We start from the raw sequence: 19,133 nt of genomic DNA, 5'->3' as shown, positions 1-19,133 counted from the left end.
GAAATGTTCCATATTTCAGATCCACCTGAGGCCCCTGAGAAACCAGAAATTATTGATATTACAGCTAACAGCATGGTTGTTACTTGGAATGAACCCAATGACAATGGAAGCCCCATCCAAGGATACTGGGTGGAAAAACGAGAAATTAACAGTACACACTGGGCAAGAGTTAATCGCAACATCATTGATGCACTGGAAGTTAAAGTAGAAGGTCTTTTGGAGGGATTGACATACATTTTCAGGGTCTGTGCAGAAAATGTAGCTGGATGTGGAAGATTCAGTCCACCGTCTGATCCAAAAACAGCCCAGGCTCCTATCTGTGAGTTAATTGCATCACATCGGTCTATTACATGTAAAAAGTGCTCTGTTTAAATCATACTTGTATAAAGCTAAGTACATCGGATTTTGTTTTCAGTGCCACCAGGTCCACCAAGTCCTCGCGTTGTTGACACCACAGACCATTCAATAACAGTTGAATGGGATCCTCCTGTAGACAATGGAGGTGCAGACATTTTTGGTTACCATGTTGACAAGGTGATTGCTGGCACTAAAGACTGGTCACGAGCCACAGAAAGACCATGGAAAAACCTCACATTTACCGTGTATGGTGTCAGAGAAGGAGCTAAGTACATTGTCCGCGTGCTAGCAGTCAATTCTGCTGGTGAAGGTGCTCCTGGTATGACAGATGCTGTCATTGTGAGGAATCCAGCAGGTATAAAACCTTAAACCAATGTTTAATATGATTAACATGGGAGACATTATGAGGTGAGATTTTAAGGCTAGGTTTATGACTGTTGTTAACTTCCCCAAACAGAGATGCCTGTAATTGAACTCGATATCTCTGTGAAGAGTGGTTTTGTTGTAAGAGCTGGAGAGATACTGAAGATCCCTGCAAATGTAAGGGGCAAACCAAAACCATCACTTTCATGGACAAAGGATGATGCAGCTCCCGACAAAGAGCGTGTGGAAATAGAAGAAGTAGGACAGAACAGTACACTCATCATCAGAAACTCAAAAAGAAGTGACAGTGGCAAATACCAGATAACTGCAGCAAACCCAAGTGCTATCAAATCTGCATGGACCAGGGCTGAAGTTGTTGGTGAGAACTGCTATTATATACTTTTTACTTTTTACCTCCCCACCTCCCCACTGTTTGGGCAGTTTATATAGATTTGTAATTATACCAGACCTAACAAATTCTTCCTCTTAAACTGGTTTATTCAGATGTTCCTGGACCTGTCCTTGACCTCAAGCCTGTAGTAGTAACCAGAAAGTTAATGATTCTGAACTGGTCCGATCCAGATGATGATGGTGGCAGTGATTTGACAGGCTTCATTGTTGAAAGAAGGGAGCCAAAGATGCACACATGGAGACAGCCAATTGAAACAGCTGCATCCAAATGTGAAATTGTAGGTATTCTTGAAGGACAGGAGTACATCTTCCGAGTTGTGGCCAAGAACAAATATGGCTGTGGACCACCAGTTGATCTTGGACCTATCCGTGCAGTTGATCCACAAGGTAATGTGACTTTTACATATATTAAAGTGTAATTGTTCAAACAAGAGTACAATAATTAAATGTGATTTTATTTAATATCAGGTCCACCAACCTCTCCTGAGAAGTTCCACTACACAGAAAGAACTAAGTCATCCCTCACCCTTACATGGAAGCCACCTCGCAATGATGGTGGTAGTCCAATTATTGGCTACATCATTGAAAAGAAACGTCAAGATCAGCCTGCTTTCCAGCCTGTCTCCACAGACTTGTGCACTGCACTGACACTGACTGTGGAGAATCTAGATGAGCTACACATGTATGAGTTCCGTGCAAAGGCTGTAAATAGCATTGGTGAAAGTGATCCTTCTATACCCTTGACTGTTGTGATTCAGGATGATGAAGGTTTGTCTGTTTTGGGGTTTACTTTTCCGAAACATGATATCTTACCTTTTCTTATGAATTTTCTATATGCTGTACCTGAAATATTTTATTTTACAGTTGCCCCAACATTGCACATGATGAAGCACTTTAAAGGCGACTTGATTAGAGTGAGGAAGAATGAGCCAGTTGAGATTCCTGTTGAAATCACAGGTCTCCCAATGCCAAAGGTTGAATGGTTGAAAGATGATGTTGTTATTCCAAAGCCCACTGAAAGAGTCCTGTTTGAGACTAAAGTGATTGACAGACTCACAGAACACACAAAACTCACTATCCCAGCTATCTCAAGGCTGGAAAAGGGAACATACACTGTGACCGCCTCAAATCGCCTTGGGACAGCCAGCCATTCCATCACAATTGAGGTGCTCGGTAAGTCTAGTTAGAGTAATGCCTTTAATGTTTTAATTTAAAGTGAGCAGCTGTATAATGGTTGTTTATTTTTTTTTTTTAGATCGACCAACACCACCAAGAAATGTTGCAGTTTCTAATATCCGAGCCGGATATTGCCAGTTGACCTGGGATGCTCCATTAGATAATGGTGGCAGTGCACTTACCAACTACATTGTTGAAAAGAAAGACCTTAATGTTGAGGATGTTGAGAAAGCTGAATGGGTTCAGGTTACTAACACAGTCATAGAGAAAAAATATGGGGTAAGCAAATTAAGAATTTTAGATTTAAAGATATGAATTGTCATTAATTAACCAAAGATACTGTCATTAATTATTCTATTGTAACTATTTAATTAAGTCCACTACTTTATATCTTGTAGGTATGGGACCTTGTAACAGGTGGAAACTATATGTTCAGAGTTAAAGCAGAGAATAAGTATGGAATAAGTAATGGTTGTGAAACAGAGGAAGTGCAAATAAAGGATCCATTCGCCCTACCTGGACCCCCAGAAAAAGTTGCTATTGCAGAACATTCTAAAACCAATATGCTAGTAACATGGGAGCCTCCAATGGATTGTGGTGGATCTATGATCATTGGCTATTGGCTGGAGAAGCGTGAAAAAGGCACCACCTACTGGGCTAAAGTAAATAAAACCCTGGTGTCAAAACGTGGCACGAAAGGCTGGGAATTTCAGGTCAACCGTCTCATTGAGGGAACTGAGTATGAATTCAGAGTGATGGCTTGTAATGCTGCAGGAGTTGGCCCCCCAAGTGCTGTCTCTGAATCAGCCTTTGCAGTTGATCCACTCAGTAAGCTAGATTACAAGTTATTTTTTGTGTAACACATATTTGTCATAAACATGTGTTTTATGTACTTTTTTATACTTTGTGTTTATGTTTATTATGACTATGTTCATGCATGTAATATGTTTGTACTTTTTTTGTTTGTTTACTCTAGCACCACCTGGCATGCCAGCAGCTCCTGTAATTGCTGACAAAACTAAGCGAAGTGTTACACTGTCATGGACCCCACCAGCCAAAGATGGTGGCAGCCCAATTAAAGGTTACATAATTGAGATCCAGGATGAGGGCACATCTGATTGGGCAAGGGTGAACGATGCAGACAATCTACATCCGACTACCGAATTTACCATTCCCAATCTGCAGGAACTCAAGAAATACAGATTTAGAATTATTGCAGTAAATGATATTGGCGAGTCTGACCCAAGTCCTAGAACCTCAGAGGTTCTCATGGAGGACATTCACTGTAAGAGTTCCATGTAAAACTGGATTTCAGACTGAATACAAACGCTTTAATTTCATTTTCTAACATGATAGTATTTTTAACTCCACAGCTGAGCCAAAATTATTTTTGGACATGACTGCTGAAGAATTACTGTGTATCCCTGCTGGATCTCCAATCAAAATCCCTGTAACTATTACTGGCCGCCCTGTTCCAAAGGTTACTTGGGAATTTGATGGCAAAGCAAAGAAAGAGAAGAAAGATCGTCTTCATACCCTGCCAGTTGATTCACAGGTTTAAATGATCTCATTTTAATTGTTTTATATTGCTTTACAATTTAACTGAGATTTTATGGGCAGTGGTAAAAGGTCTGGCTGCAGTTAAAAAGGCTGAGAGCACAAAATGAGCACAGCTGAGCTATAGCTTAACCCTCTCTTATGCTGAGATGCTGCATTAAAGCTGACCTTGTGATCTGACAATAGCCCTCTTGTACACATATGTATACATTTAAGGATAATAAAAGTTTTTTTTCCCTCTTTCTTTATTTTGATTAGGTGGAATCTACTGACACTACCTCTGTTGTAACAATTCCTGTGAGCTTGAGAGCTCACTCTGGCAGATATACTGTCACAGCAAAGAACAAAACTGGACAGAAACATATTAATATCAGAGTCATTGTGCTTGGTATGTTTGTTCTTTTTTTTTTTTAATCAAATTCTGCAAGTGCCTTATTGTTTGTAAAAAGGCATGCCCACTACTAGAATGAAAGTGGGTTTTATTTATTGATTTATTTTTTAAACAGATGTTCCTGGTGCACCAAAGGATCTCAAAGTTACTGATATTACCAGGTCTACAGTGCGGCTTATCTGGAAACTCCCAGATACTGATGGTGGAGAGAGAATTAAGAGCTACTTCATTGAAAAGAAGGCTGTCAGTGGAAAGGCTTGGACAACAGTAAATGCAGCCTGTGCCAGTATGGCCTTTGTGGTGCCTGAGCTTCTTGAAGGTCAGGACTACCTGTTCCGAGTTCGTGCTGAGAATCGACTTGGAAAGGGACCATTCACTGAGACCACAGAGCCAGCAAGGACAAGAGATCCCATTTGTAAGTTAAAAATAAAAATTTATATCTCTCTAAAAAAATATACTAGAATATACTCGAAATTTGCTATTGTAATATTGTATGTCCTTTTTTTTTAAGATCCTCCTGATCCTCCAACTAAGGTCAAGATAAACCTTGTCACCAAGAACACAGTGACTCTAACATGGATGCCTCCAAAAAATAATGGTGGTGCACCAGTAACACATTATATTATTGAAAGGCTGAGCTGGGACACCAGTGCTCCACAAAAGGAGACCTGGAAACAGTGCAATAAAAGGGATGTTGAAGAGACAACCTTTATTGTTGAAGACCTTAAAGAGGGTGGTGAATATGAGTTCCGTGTCAAAGCAGTGAATGAAGCTGGTCCAAGCAGACCATCTGTGACTGTTGGACCAATAATTATCAAGGACCAGACCTGTAAGTATTTGATGTTAATTACGATATTCAACTGTGTGAAAATTGAATGCATACTTCATTATTATTATTATTGCTTCAGGTGCTCCAACTATCGAACTTAGAGAATCTATGGAAAGTGCAGAAACATTTGATATCAACATACTTGCCAGGATCCAGGGATGTCCATTCCCATCACTCGTTTGGCAGAGGGCCACATTTGACAAGCCTGATGAAAAGTTTGATGTACACTATGATCAGCATATTAATAAACTTGTCTCTGATGACAAATGTAGTCTAGTAATTCAGCAATCCAAGAGAGATGACAGTGGAATGTATACACTCACAGCTACCAACAGCCTTGGACAGGCTTCCAAGGATATCAAACTTACCATTTTGGGTATGTGCATAATATTTTGTATTATTTTGAATTTCAATTATAATACAAAGATAGATAAATGACTTTATAGCTCAATTTAACATTCTAGCTTAAAAGAAATACTGATTTATGAAAATATTATTGTGTTTATCTGTAGGACGACCTGGGCCACCAGTTGGACCAGTCAAAATTGAGGAAGTTTTCGCTGAAAGGATTGGACTCTCTTGGAATCCACCCACAGATGATGGTGGTTCTAAAATCACAAACTATGTCATTGAGAAGCGTGAGGACAACAGAAAGACATGGGTTCATGTATCTAGTGAGCCTAAGGAATGTGCTTACACAGTTCAGAGGCTAACGGAAGGGCATGAATATGAGTTCCGTATTATGGCTCAGAACAAATACGGTATTGGACCACCACTCTATAGTGAACCTGAGAAAGCAAGAAACCTTTTCAGTAAGTACTTCAGTTATGGGTACATTGATGTCATATTTTTTGCTTAAACAGTTTTTTATTAGAAGTCCAAAACAAAAGTAAACGAAAAGTACAGATTTTTCCCTTGTGAGTATGTTGCCAAAATATATACACCCTACAATATAGTCTATATACATCACATTTGTATGAAATGTATTTAAGTTTGTTTTGCATATTTCATACTAGACTCTATTTTGCACTAGCTTTGTCTCCAATAATGTGTTTGAGTACACACATAGAAAAATAAAAACTTTTTATAGGCACTTTTTATATTTTATGTTTTTAAGTTTTTAAAGTATTCATCTTCAACAGCTGTCCCTGGCCAATGTAACAAGCCAACTGTGTCAGAAGTCACTCTTGAATCCATGACTGTTGAATGGGAGGAGCCAGAGTATGATGGTGGATCACCAGTTACTGGCTACTGGCTGGAGAAGAAGGAAACTACGTCAAAACGTTGGACAAAAGTGAACCGTGACCCCATTAGAATTAGGCCCCTTGGCATTTCACATGTTGTGACTGGTCTTTTGGAAGGAGCTACCTACCAGTTCCGTGTTATTGCCTTTAATGCTGCTGGATGTGGACTTCCAAGTCTGCCATCAGATCCTGTTGTTTCTAGAGATCCAATTAGTATGTTCAAAATTCTGTTTTTGTAATAGGTTCTGAAAATTACCTAGAAAAATATGTTCTTAGGATTTTTTTTTTTACAGCTCCTCCAGGACCCCCTCTGCCAAAGGTAACAGACTGCTCTAAGTCAACTGTAGATCTTGAATGGATTCCTCCACTGATTGATGGTGGATCTAAGATCACAGGATACTTTGTTGAATACAAAGAAGAAGGAAAGGAAGAATGGGAGAAGGTACCTAAATGCATATTTCAAGCATATATCACTACAATACAAAATAATTATTTAAAGTATATGTGCATATACTTAAATTTAGGTAAATTATATTTGTTTGTTTGTAGGCTAAAGACAAGGAGATTAGAGGCACTAAGTTTGTTGTTCCTGGACTCAAGGAGCTTGGACTCTATAGGTTCAGAGTAAGAGCAGTGAATGCTGCAGGAGTTGGTGAACCTGGTGAAGTCACTGAAGTAATAGAGGTCAAGGATAGAACAAGTAAGAACAAATGACTAATTCTTAATATATTCCAGCCATAATAACAGAAAAAAATGGTCTTGCAAATATGGTAACATCATGTGTCTGATTCTTTGCTCCTGAACTAAAATAGATCTAATTTACTTTTATTTTATTTACAGTTATTTATAGTTATTTAAAGCTCCACACAAAATATTAGATGGGATCTCCTTTCAGGACTAAAATGTGAGATGATAGTCTAACAGCAGTTAAATTCCAAACATATACTGTTTTCTCTAGTTCCTCCTGAAGTGGACCTGGATGCATCTGTAAAGGAGAAGATTACTGTCCATGCTGGTGGAGTAATCCGTATTATTGCATATGTATCTGGCAAACCTGCCCCAGAAATTATCTGGAACAAAGATGATGGTCATATGCCTAAAGAAGCTGTTGTTGAGACTACTGCTATCAGCTCTTCTCTGGTCATCAAAAATTGCAAAAGAAATCAACAAGGTATTTACACCCTGACTGCCAAAAATGAAGGAGGAGAAAGGAAGAAGGCAATAATTGTGGAAGTGCTGGGTGAGTATTCTGGCTATGATTTAAAGGGTTTTATGAATAGACCAATGTGATTTTTAGCACAGATATTGCAAGCTTTTTTTTTTCTTTATAGATGTTCCTGGACCTGTTGGTCAACCTTTCTCTGGTATAAATCTAACTACTGACTCCTGCAAGCTGACATGGTCTTCACCTGAGGATGATGGTGGCTCTGCCATCACCAATTACATAATAGAAAAAAGAGAATCTGACCGCAGAGGTTGGACTTCAGTAACATACACTGTGACCAGACATAATGCTGTGGTACAGGGTCTTATAGATGGTAAAGCTTACTTCTTCAGAATTGCTGCTGAAAATATAATCGGAAGGGGCCCATTTGTGGAGACCGCATCAGAAGTTCTTATTAAGGATCCTATTTGTAAGTCCTTTTATGTTGATGAATATAGATCCATTAATACTTACTATATATTCCACACCTATTTACTTTCTTTATTTTTCTACAGCTGTCCCTGAGCGCCCAGAGGATCTGGGAGTAACAGCTGTAACAAAAGATTCTATTAGCTTAGCATGGAGACCACCAAAGTATGATGGTGGAGCAGAAGTGACAAGCTATGTCCTTGAAGTCCGTCAGATAGGAAAGGACCACTTTACCCGTGTTGCAACCAACAACAAGCTAATGGATCGTAGATTTATTCATGAGGGTCTCAAAGAGGGTGCTACATATGAATTCCGGGTCAGTGCTGTAAATCAAATTGGCCAAGGCAAGCCTTCATTCAGCACTAAACCAATTACATGCAAGGATGAGCTTGGTAAGTTACAAACAATTTATGTGAATGTGAAATACTGAGACATTACAGCTGTAAAGTAATATAAGATTAAAATTGTTAATAAAAATATTTTTATTATTCAATTTCAGAGCCACCTACCCTTAATCTGGAATTCCGTGACACACTTTTAGTTCGTGTTGGGCAGCCATGCACTCTCCAAGGTTCTTATACAGGGAAACCAACACCAACAATCAAATGGTATAAAAATGATGAGGAACTTGAAGCAAACGATGAGATTATGCTCACCAGCACTAAGAAGACCTTGCGCTTGTCTATTGAAAAGGCTAAGCGTGTTCACAGTGGTAAATACACTGTGGTTGTGGAGAATTCAACTGGCATACAAAAGGGCATCTGCACTGTTACTGTTGTTGGTGAGTTGTGGATCTTCAGTCAAATTAACCAGATTTCAGCCATTTTTTCTGGATTGTAAATAATCTACATGTGTATAAATATTTTCAGATCGACCACAACCTCCAGAGGGCCCTGTTGTCTTTGAAGAGATCTTTAGGGATCACATGGTCATCTCGTGGAAACCACCACTGGATGATGGTGGATGTGCAGTATCTAATTACATTGTTGAAAAGAGGGATAGTAACAGGGATCTCTGGATGCCTGTCACTGAGTCCTGCACTAGAACTACATGTAGAGTACCCAAACTAATTGAGGGTAGAGAGTACATTATTAGAATATGTGCTCAGAATATTCATGGCATAAGTGACCCATTGTTGTCTGCTGAGACAAAAGCCAGGGATGTTTTCAGTAAGTTGATGTTTTTCAGAATTTTCTCTTGCCTTGACTTGGTAATTTTACTAACAAGCATCCACCCCACTGTGTCTACCAAAAACAGAGGTGCCTGATGCTCCTAAGCAACCAGTGGTGAAAGAGGTCTACAAAGATACAGCTTTGATTTCCTGGGAACCACCAGCTGATGGCGGAAAACCAATCACAAACTATATTGTCGAGAAGAGAGAAACAATGTCAAACAGATGGGTTCCTGCTGGAACTGACCGCATCTTCCCCCAAACAGAATACTGGGTTCCAGATCTTCTGAAAGGATGCGAGTATGAGTTCCGTGTCATGGCAGAGAATGTCATTGGTGTTGGCGATCCCAGCCCACCCTCAAAGCCTGTCTTTGCTAAAGATCCCATTGGTATGTGGTTAAGATATTTTTTTATCTTTTAGCTATATGGGCCATCATAATTACATTTTAATTTATAGCTTATTATATTAATATTTTTGTTGTACTTTTCATACAGTCGTTCCAAGCCCACCAGTAAAGCCAATGGCAGTTGACAAAACAAAGAATTCAATCACACTATCTTGGCAGCCACCAAAGGACTGTGGTAGAGGCAAAATCCTAGGCTACCTGCTTGAGTACCAGAAAGCTGGAGATGAGGAATGGATACAGGTTAATCAGACTCCTGAGTCCTGCCCAGAAACAACATTCAAAATAGTCAACCTTGAAGATGGAATGTTGTACCGGTTTAGAGTAAAAGCAGTGAATGCAGCTGGGGAATCTGAACCTGCAAATGTTCCTGAGCCTGTTCGGGCACAAGACAGACTTGGTTAGTCTGAGCATCTTGATAATAAATAAACATAGTGAATTGTGTGAAATGTTAAATATGTAAAACCATTTATTTTTCTTTGTCCAGAGCCTCCAGAGCTTCTGCTAGATATGGGAATGCCTCGTGAGCTTAAAGCCATGGCAGGAACTCATATAAAAATTGTTGCTGGAATCAAGGGTATGCCTTTCCCCAAGGTCACATGGAAGAAAAATGATACTAATGTACCTCCAAGAGCAGAAATTGAGACTTCTGGAGTAAGATCTAAGCTTGAAATGCGCTACTGTAACCGAGGAGATTGTGGAGACTACACACTCAGTGTAGAAAACCCAGCTGGATCCAAGACAGCAACATGCACTGTGCTTGTTTTAGGTAAGCATGTCATAAGTTATACAAAGGTGAAGGAAAACCTCAAAAACTATATAAATTGTACTATTTTACACTTTATACTTATAATACTTTATACTTTTACAATTTATACTTATACTTATTTATTTCTTCACACCTTGATATGTCAACAAAAAAAATTACACTTCAGGATCTAGTAGATTAAAATTCAGTTTCACCCAAAAGTCCTTATCAATAAGAATACATATTGTACTATTTTGTTAAACTCTTTTTTACATTCTGCTAGACAAACCTGGCCCAATTCAAAATCTGAGAGTATCTGACGTCAGAAGTGACTCAGCTCAACTCTCCTGGAAAGATCCTGAAGATAATGGTGGTGTTCGCATCACCAACTTTGTGGTGGAGAAAAAGGATGTTGCTTCTGCACAGTGGGTGCCAGTCTGTGCAACATCCAAAAAGCGAAGCATAATGGCCAAGCATTTGATGGAAGGCACATCATACATGTTCCGTGTGGCTGCCGAAAATCAGTTTGGCAGAAGTGAATATGTTGAAACAACTAAACCTGTGAAAGCAATGAACCCACTGTGTAAGTATGAACAAAGGATTTGTGTTACCTTGCCATGAGCTAAGTTGAACTGCAATTAAAAGTATAAACCTTTGTGTCCTTTAGATCCACCTGGTCCACCAAAGGACCTGCATCATGTAGATGTTGACAAAACTGAGGTCTGGCTTGAGTGGAACTGGCCTGATCGCACAGGAGGAAGTGAGATCACTGGCTTCTTGGTTGAGTATCAGGAGGAGGGTGAGAGAGACTGGATAGTTTTCAAGACCGTGAGCATACCTGAATGCCATGTGACAGGGCTAGAAGAGGGAAAAACGTATAGATTCCGTGTGAAAGCAGAGAATGCAATTGGACTTGGACGACCAGACACCACTGTGCCAGTGCTCTGCCAAGAAAAACTTGGTAATTTTTTCCTAAGTTTCCTTATAACAATATTAATATTCATTTTACACCTCTAAAATACACAATGTTTCTATTTGCAGTGCCACCAATTGTTGAGATTGATGCAAAACTGATTGATGGAATCATTGTGAAGGCTGGAAGCACTATCAGGCTGCCTGCAATCATGAGAGGCATTCCAGTTCCAACTGCAAAATGGGCCATTGATGGTGAAGAAATTAAAAGCCAAGGAAATACCAAAATTGACACAGATAACTTTTCAACTGTTCTGAGCATTGCTGAATGCACAAGAAACCACACTGGAAACTATATTCTCACAGTATCTAACCCTGCAGGAAGTAAAACTCTTTCTCTGAATGTCACAGTACTTGATGTCCCTGCTGCACCCATAGGACCAGTTAACATCCTTGAAGTAACTCCAGATTCTATGGTCATTGAGTGGCGTCCTCCCAAAGATGATGGTGGAAGCCCTGTCATGAATTATATTGTTGAAAAAAGGGAATCTAATAAGGAAACCTGGGGAGGTGTTAGCTCTGGTAGTACTGCAACGCGACTTAAAATTTCTCGTTTACAGAGTGGTGTTGAATATGTTGTAAGAATCCGTGCAGAAAACAAGATGGGAATTGGTGCACCTCTTGAAAGTGCACCAACTGTGGCAAAGCACCAGTTTGAGCCACCTGGCCATCCTGGAAAACCTGTTGCTTCTGATATCTCTGAGGATGCGCTCACTCTTGGTTGGACAATGCCACTGTATGATGGTGGCAGCCCTATTTTTGGTTACATTATTGAGCGTAGACATAAAGGAGGCAAATGGATTAGAGTAAATAAGGTACCATGCAAAGACCTCAGATTCAGAGTGCTTGGACTTTTTGAGGGTAACGATTATGAGTTTAGAGTATTTGCTGAAAATATTGTTGGCTTTAGTGGCCCCTCACCTATCTCAGACCCAGCCAAACCCTGCAGGCCAATCACAGTTCCTGGACCTCCAGTCAATCCTAAAGTTAAAGATTATAGTTGCACTTATGCTGACTTAGTCTGGATAAAGCCTACAAGAGATGGAGGTAGCCCAATCCTGGGATATGTTGTTGAATGGCAGAAAGCTGGTGGTGAATGGGATAAAGTTAACAAAGATGATTTGATAAAACAATGTGCATATAGAGTAAAGGGACTAATTGAAGGCACAGAATATAGGTTCCGTATTCGAGCAGTCAACATGATTGGAGATGGCGAGACAAGAGAAATCCCAGAATCAGTTATTGCTCAAGACATACTAATTCCCCCTGAGATTGAGATGGATGTCAAATGTCGTACACGTGTGACTGTACGTGTAGGTCACAACATTAATATTACTGGATATGTGAAGGCAAGACCAGATCCTGAGATTACTTGGACCAGAGGAGAGACTGTTTTAGAAAGAGATAAACGTACTACTCTCACAAATAACTTCCCTGTAGTACATATGCGTATCAAGGAAGCAACCAGAGCAGATCATGGAAAGTATGTTCTTAAAGCTGTCAATGATGGCGGAGAAGCCTCAGCTACCATCACTGTAACTGTATTGGACAGACCTGGACCCTGCAGGAATCTTATATTGACATATGTGACCAAAAATTCTTGTATGGTGAACTGGGATGCTCCTGAGGACAATGGAGGCACTGAGATTACAAACTACATTGTTGAGTGTCGCGAGCCAAGCAGCAGAACTTGGTCAATGATCTCTTCTGACTGCACCAACCGCAAAGTAAAGGCAAAACTCCTGGAGAATCATGAATATTTGTTCCGTGTAACTGCAGAGAACAAGTGCGGTCCTGGTCAAGCAACAGAAACCAAAACACCTATCCTTGCAATTGATCCACTACAGAAACCTAGTGAACCAGAAAATTTCCATGTAGCTGATGTTGGCAAGAACTTTGTTTTCCTGAGATGGCGAAAACCAGATTATGATGGTGGCAGTCCAAACTTAGGGTACATTCTGGAAAAGAAAGCAAAGGATGCCGAAAATTGGGAAAGCTCACATGATGGCATAATCAAAAATACATTCTTTATGGTAGACAAATGTGTTGAGAACCAAATTTATCACTTTAGAATTAAGGCAAAAAATGATGGTGGTGAAAGCAACTGGGTGAAGACATCTGATGTTCTTGTCAAAGAAGAAATTCAAAAACCAGTTCTTGACCTCAAATTCACTGGTACTATAGTGGTTAAAGCTGGTGAATCAGTCAGGCTTGAGGCAGCTCTCAGAGGAAAGCCACAACCTGAGGTAAAATGGGTGAAGGACAAGGCTACAGAAGATAATCCAAGAGTCACTATTGACACTGGAGCAGATTATTCCAAATTCCTTATGACCAAAACCAGACGATCTGACACTGGAAAATATATAATCACTGCCACAAACTCTGCTGGAAGTTTCACTGCATATGCAACTATAACTGTTTTGGACATACCAGGACCTGTCAGGGATGTCAGGGTCACTGGTGTGTCCACAGACAAATGCAGAGTTGTGTGGGATCCTCCAGAGGATGATGGTGGTTGTGAAGTGGATAGCTATATTTTAGAAAAATGTGAAACCAGAAGAATGGTTTGGTCTACATATTCTGCTAATGTAATTACTAACTACTGTAATGTGACTCGTCTTGTGGAAGGCAATGAGTACATCTTTAGGGTCAGAGCAGAAAACAAGATGGGAACAGGTCCTCCAATGGAAAGCAAGCCTGTTATTGCCAAAACACAGTACGGCAGACCTGGTCCACCTGATCCACCAGAGGTCACCAAAATTGGCAAAGATGAGATGACTGTGATATGGGCTCCTCCTGAGAATGATGGTGGAAAATCCATTACTGGCTACATCCTGGAAAAGAAGGAGAAGCGTGCTGTACGATGGGTACCTGTTACAAAAAGCCCCATCTCTGAGAGGCGCATGAAAGTAACCAACTTAATTCCTAACCATGAATATCAATATCGTGTTAAAGCTGAAAATGAGGTTGGACTGGGAGAACCAAGCAAACCTTCAAGACCAATTGCTGCTAAGGATCCAATTGGTATGTATATTTTTTATTTATATATGTTGCTAGTGTAATAACTTATATGTGTACATATATATTTTTTTAATATAACTCTTTATGATTAAAGTCTGAAATATATATGAAATTGTGACTATTCCAGAGCCTCCTGGTCCTCCTGGAGGTCTGAAGGTGGTGGACAGCACAAAGACTTCAATTACACTTGGCTGGTGCAAGCCAGTGTATGATGGTGGTGCTCCAATCATAGGATATTTGGTTGAAATGAGAGAGAAAATTGAAATGGAAGGTGAACAAGAGCGAGATCCAGATGAAGGCTGGTCAAAATGCAATACTAGTGGGCAGCTTGTTCTCACTGAATTTACAATGCTTAATTTGGATGAGAGGAAGCAATATGAATTCCGTGTCTCTGCACAAAATCAAGTTGGAATGGGTCGCCCAGCAAAACTTAAAGATTCTGTGACACCAAAAGAGATTCATGGTAAGATGCTTTCTTATCTTCCTCAATGTAAGTGAACACTTATATACTATATATATATTACGTACAGTATACCTAAATTATTTATTTTTTTTAAATACAGAATTACCAGAGATTGATCTGGATGCCAGTTTGAGAAAGGGAATCAGTGTAAGAGCAGGTTGTCCCATAAGACTATGTGCTACAATCAGAGGACGGCCGGCACCTAAAGTGACCTGGAAACGCATTGGTATTGACAATGTTGTCAGAAAAGGTCATGTGGACCAGATTGATACAATGACCTTTCTTGTTATACCTGAGAGCACACGTGAAGACTCTGGAAAATACTCTCTGACACTCTCAAATCCTTCAGGAGAGAAAGCTGTATTTGTTCGTGTTAAGGTCTTGGGTATGTAAAATAATGTCATTTTTAAAATAGAATTACTAGTGAGTGAATCATTTTTACATACAATTAGGTAAACAATAAAATTATTAATTATAATATTAAGGGAGAAAACACAATGTCTTTCTTTCTTTGCTTTATTTATATTCTCATTTATTTAGGACAGACAATAATACATTAACCTGTTACTTTAAACAGATACTCCTGGACCAGTTGGTGAACTGGAAGCAACTGATGTCACAAAGACATCTTGCCAACTCTCCTGGTCACCTCCAGAAAATGATGGTGGTTGTCCAATCCTTAACTACATTGTTGAAAAGCGTGAAGTAGATAGGAAGACATGGACAAATTGCACCAATGAATTAAAGAAAACAAGCTTTAAAATCACAAACCTAACACCGGGAACTGAATACTACTTCAGAGTCATGGCAGTCAACAAGTATGGTATTGGAGTGCCAAAAGACTCTCCAAAATCTTATTTGGCTGTGGATCCCATGAGTGAGTGACCATACAATGCATACATTACAAGGGATATTGTTCCTGTTCATATAATAATACATGTGATTAATTGTTTCATTCATTTTTACCTAAAGGTGAACCAGATCCACCCAAAAAGATGGATGTCTTAGAAATTTCAAAGAACAGTGCAACTCTTGGGTGGCTGAAACCACTGAGAGACGGAGGATCTAAGATTAATGGCTATATAGTTGATTACCAGGAGGCTGGTCAACCTGAGGACAAATGGACAACATACTCAGTTGTAAAAGACTTAAGCATTGTAGTTGTTGGTCTAAAAGAAAACACAAAATATAGATTCAGGGTTGCTGCAAGAAACTCTATAGGATGCAGTCTGCCAAGAGAAGCTGAAGGAATTTTTGAAGTCAAAGAGCAGCTGAGTATGTATTGTAATATTTTAATAGTTACATTTTGAATGTAACACATTTAATAGTTTTAAAAAGCTATATGTAACTATATATATAAACAATCATATTTCAGTGGGACCAAAGATAATCATGCCTGATGTGGTCATGGCAAAAGCAGGAACAAAGTTAAAGGTTGAAGCGCTTGTATCTGGCAAACCTGTTCCAGTCACAACATGGAAAAGAGGAAGTGATGATGTGGTTACATCTGATCGTCTTTCAGTGCAAAAGACAATGTCCTCATCCACATTAATGATTAAGGATGTTTCAAGGAAGGACAGTGGTTATTACAGTCTTTCTGCAGAGAATAACATTTCTAAAGTCAACCAAATCCTCAGACTTATCATCATGGGTAAGTTACCAGTAAAGAAGAACAGTGTATAACAATATCCATCCAAATATCTCTATAATGTTATTATATATTATAATCTCTATATTATTATTAACATATAAATATGTTTCCTTTAGACATCCCTGGTCCCCCAGAGGGGCCCCTGGAAATTCTTGATGTGGATATTGATGCCTGCACACTTGCATGGAACTCACCAACTGAGGATGGTGGCAGCAACATAACTAATTATGTTGTTGAAAAATGTGATGTGAGCAGAGGTGACTGGGTCCCTGCTGTAGCCTCTTGCACCAAGACCAGTTGCAGAGTGGTAAAACTTACCCCTGGCAACGAATATGGTTTCAGAGTGCGTGCTGAAAATCGTTTTGGAATTTCAGAGCCAATCTACTCTGAAAAAATGATTGCGAGATATCCATTTGGTAGGTGTAACATAATACTAAGAAACTGTTATGAAAGCTGTCTTTAAATGAGCTTTCACCTATGAAATTGAATCTACATTATTTTGTCAAAATCTGGTGTGCCAACTTGCTGGAGGTTTTAAGGTGTTTTTCATTTTAAGGAGATGTGTATAGTTTTTGCATTTTGGTGTTCACAAAACCAACTGCAGTGAGAGCATGATTTAACACTGACTCAGTAGGAAGTAAACTGCACACTATACATAGTTTAGGCTGTTGGCAGGCATTTTTACAATGCCTTATTGCAATGGATGTAGGACATCTAGGCCAAGAAAACGAACATTTGTTAACCAAATTAGATAAAAAATAGAAACGATCAAAAAGGGGGTGAGAAAGGGCCTGTACTCAGTATAAAACCCATTAATAACTATTTATCTGATTTTTATAATTTTTTCTAAACTTTTTTAATTGTTTTATTTCAGATCCACCCAGTGAACCAAGGAACTGCTGTGTCAATAAAATCAACAAGGAATTTGTTGTTTTGTCTTGGGAGAGACCTGTAAATGATGGTGGTAGTCCTATTATAGGATACTTAATTGAACGTAAAGAGAGAAACAGCCTTTTATGGGTCAAAGCAAATGAGACACTTGTTCGTCCAACTGAATACTCCTGCTATGGCCTTATTGATGGTCTGGAATACACATTCAGAGTATCTGCAGTGAATAAGGCAGGCCAAAGCAAACCAAGCAAACCTTCTGAGATAATTACAGCAAGGGCCCCAGTTGGTATGTGACTGAGAAGATATCTTGCTAAAATATCCTACTGTATTAATAGAAATTAAGGTTTGAAATCTAATGTAATTTTATTAATTTCTCCCTCCCTCTTCTCTAGATGCACCTGGTAAACCGGAGGTTCTTGACATAACAAAACATTCAGTTTCCCTTGTTTGGAACCGTCCAAAACATGATGGTGGTAGCAAAATTATTGGCTATTATGTTGAGTCTTTGAAGCTTCCAGGTGACAAATGGGTACGTGTAAATGCAAGCAGCCAAAATGTGCCAAAAGAGGAGTACATTGTCACTGGACTTGAAGAGGGTGCCCAATACAAGTTCAGAATTATTGCAAAGACAGCAATTAACATCAGCGAGCCTTCAGAAGAGTCTGATGCAATCACAGTCATTGCAGAGCATGGTAACTTTTTTACTAGAACTGTAAAACTCTTTTGCTTTACTAAAATAATTTATGGTTGCCAATTAATTATAATTTCTACTTAATAACGATTGCACAGTTTATTAAATGTTAATGATTAATTATTCCATAATTAAATAATGCATTTCTTTTTGTGTCACATTTCAGTTCCACCCAGAGTTGAGATCAGTCTTGAAATGAAGAATCTAATCACTGTCAAAGCTGGAGCAAATGTTTGCCTTTATGCTGAGGTCTATGGAAAACCATTACCAAAGGTTACATGGAAAAGAGATGGTGTGCCATTGTCAGTTGTTGAAGGCATAAAGATGTCTCAGAAGAGACACCTCTTCCTCTTAGAATTGTTCTCTGTAACAAGAAAGGAATCTGGAGAGTACACTATTGTTGCTGAGAACCCTAGTGGCACTAAATCTGGCAACATTAAACTTAAGGTTCTGGGTAAGTTTCATAAATGTCATTAGCTATGTAATAATGATTCTACCAGCACAGCAGCCTGTTTACACCTTCTATTTTTAACTGGAAGGATTTTTAACTGAATGTGGAGTTACACAATGCTATACATGTCAAGAAAACATGCATTTTGTTGATTTGTATATGCATTTTGAAACAATGGAACATATACTTTATTTACCTGAACTATTTAAATCCCAAATGAGTCTGCTTTGTAGTTTGTAGTTTATAAATGGCTAAGGTACTAATAGTCCCCATTTTTATGGACACTAAGGTACTAATAGTCCCCATTATATGAGCAACACAAGTGAAATTAATTTTGAATAATTAAAAATTCTCATAAATAATTATGTTTAATTTATACAAAAGTTCATTTACCAGCATTAATTTAAAGTCAGGTATCTAATTGGAAATTCTGTACTTATCTATTGGATACTATACTAAATAACAAAAATCATACCACATAAATGTGTGAAATACAGATGAGTTATGATCAGCCTTTCTTCTAGTGACAAATAAGCACTGTTCTTTTGGGTAACCTGCTCATAATAATGGGTGTGGTAGCTTTTGACACAAAAGGGGATGGACAAGCAGGAAAGTGACAGCAGGAATATAGACCATTAGATGTTAAATATTTAAATGTATTAAGGATTTTTAACTGAATGTGGAGTTACACAATGCTATACATGTCAAG

The 19,133-nt window shown here is 38.9% G+C and overlaps 1 protein-coding gene across 2 annotated transcripts in view; it reads left to right on the top strand.

Annotated features, from left to right (window-relative positions):
- Nucleotides 1-19,133, top strand: part of ttn.2 (titin, tandem duplicate 2) — a 170,023-nt gene that overhangs the window by 102,996 nt on the left and 47,894 nt on the right. For both annotated transcript variants that reach the window (XM_058391673.1, XM_058391672.1), the window contains 38 exons: nt 20-319; nt 416-712; nt 815-1,099; nt 1,225-1,518; nt 1,600-1,899; nt 1,996-2,304; nt 2,387-2,586; nt 2,706-3,135; nt 3,284-3,592; nt 3,681-3,862; nt 4,123-4,252; nt 4,371-4,670; nt 4,767-5,084; nt 5,164-5,460; nt 5,597-5,896; nt 6,227-6,541; nt 6,622-6,770; nt 6,878-7,028; nt 7,287-7,568; nt 7,660-7,962; nt 8,048-8,353; nt 8,461-8,742; nt 8,831-9,130; nt 9,219-9,521; nt 9,628-9,936; nt 10,024-10,305; nt 10,568-10,867; nt 10,952-11,245; nt 11,326-14,280; nt 14,405-14,740; nt 14,841-15,125; nt 15,318-15,617; nt 15,713-16,015; nt 16,116-16,391; nt 16,508-16,807; nt 17,266-17,568; nt 17,675-17,974; nt 18,140-18,427. In XM_058391673.1, the coding sequence (XP_058247656.1) occupies nt 20-319; nt 416-712; nt 815-1,099; nt 1,225-1,518; nt 1,600-1,899; nt 1,996-2,304; nt 2,387-2,586; nt 2,706-3,135; nt 3,284-3,592; nt 3,681-3,862; nt 4,123-4,252; nt 4,371-4,670; nt 4,767-5,084; nt 5,164-5,460; nt 5,597-5,896; nt 6,227-6,541; nt 6,622-6,770; nt 6,878-7,028; nt 7,287-7,568; nt 7,660-7,962; nt 8,048-8,353; nt 8,461-8,742; nt 8,831-9,130; nt 9,219-9,521; nt 9,628-9,936; nt 10,024-10,305; nt 10,568-10,867; nt 10,952-11,245; nt 11,326-14,280; nt 14,405-14,740; nt 14,841-15,125; nt 15,318-15,617; nt 15,713-16,015; nt 16,116-16,391; nt 16,508-16,807; nt 17,266-17,568; nt 17,675-17,974; nt 18,140-18,427 (13,473 nt within the window). The remainder of the gene's footprint in view (nt 1-19; nt 320-415; nt 713-814; nt 1,100-1,224; nt 1,519-1,599; nt 1,900-1,995; nt 2,305-2,386; nt 2,587-2,705; nt 3,136-3,283; nt 3,593-3,680; nt 3,863-4,122; nt 4,253-4,370; nt 4,671-4,766; nt 5,085-5,163; nt 5,461-5,596; nt 5,897-6,226; nt 6,542-6,621; nt 6,771-6,877; nt 7,029-7,286; nt 7,569-7,659; nt 7,963-8,047; nt 8,354-8,460; nt 8,743-8,830; nt 9,131-9,218; nt 9,522-9,627; nt 9,937-10,023; nt 10,306-10,567; nt 10,868-10,951; nt 11,246-11,325; nt 14,281-14,404; nt 14,741-14,840; nt 15,126-15,317; nt 15,618-15,712; nt 16,016-16,115; nt 16,392-16,507; nt 16,808-17,265; nt 17,569-17,674; nt 17,975-18,139; nt 18,428-19,133) is intronic.

This window comes from Hemibagrus wyckioides, linkage group LG06, assembly GCF_019097595.1.
Source record: "Hemibagrus wyckioides isolate EC202008001 linkage group LG06, SWU_Hwy_1.0, whole genome shotgun sequence".
Taxonomy (NCBI): Eukaryota; Metazoa; Chordata; class Actinopteri; order Siluriformes; family Bagridae; genus Hemibagrus; species Hemibagrus wyckioides.
The sequence above is the reverse complement of the archived record's forward strand: the minus strand, read 5'-3'. Positions and strand labels throughout refer to the sequence as shown.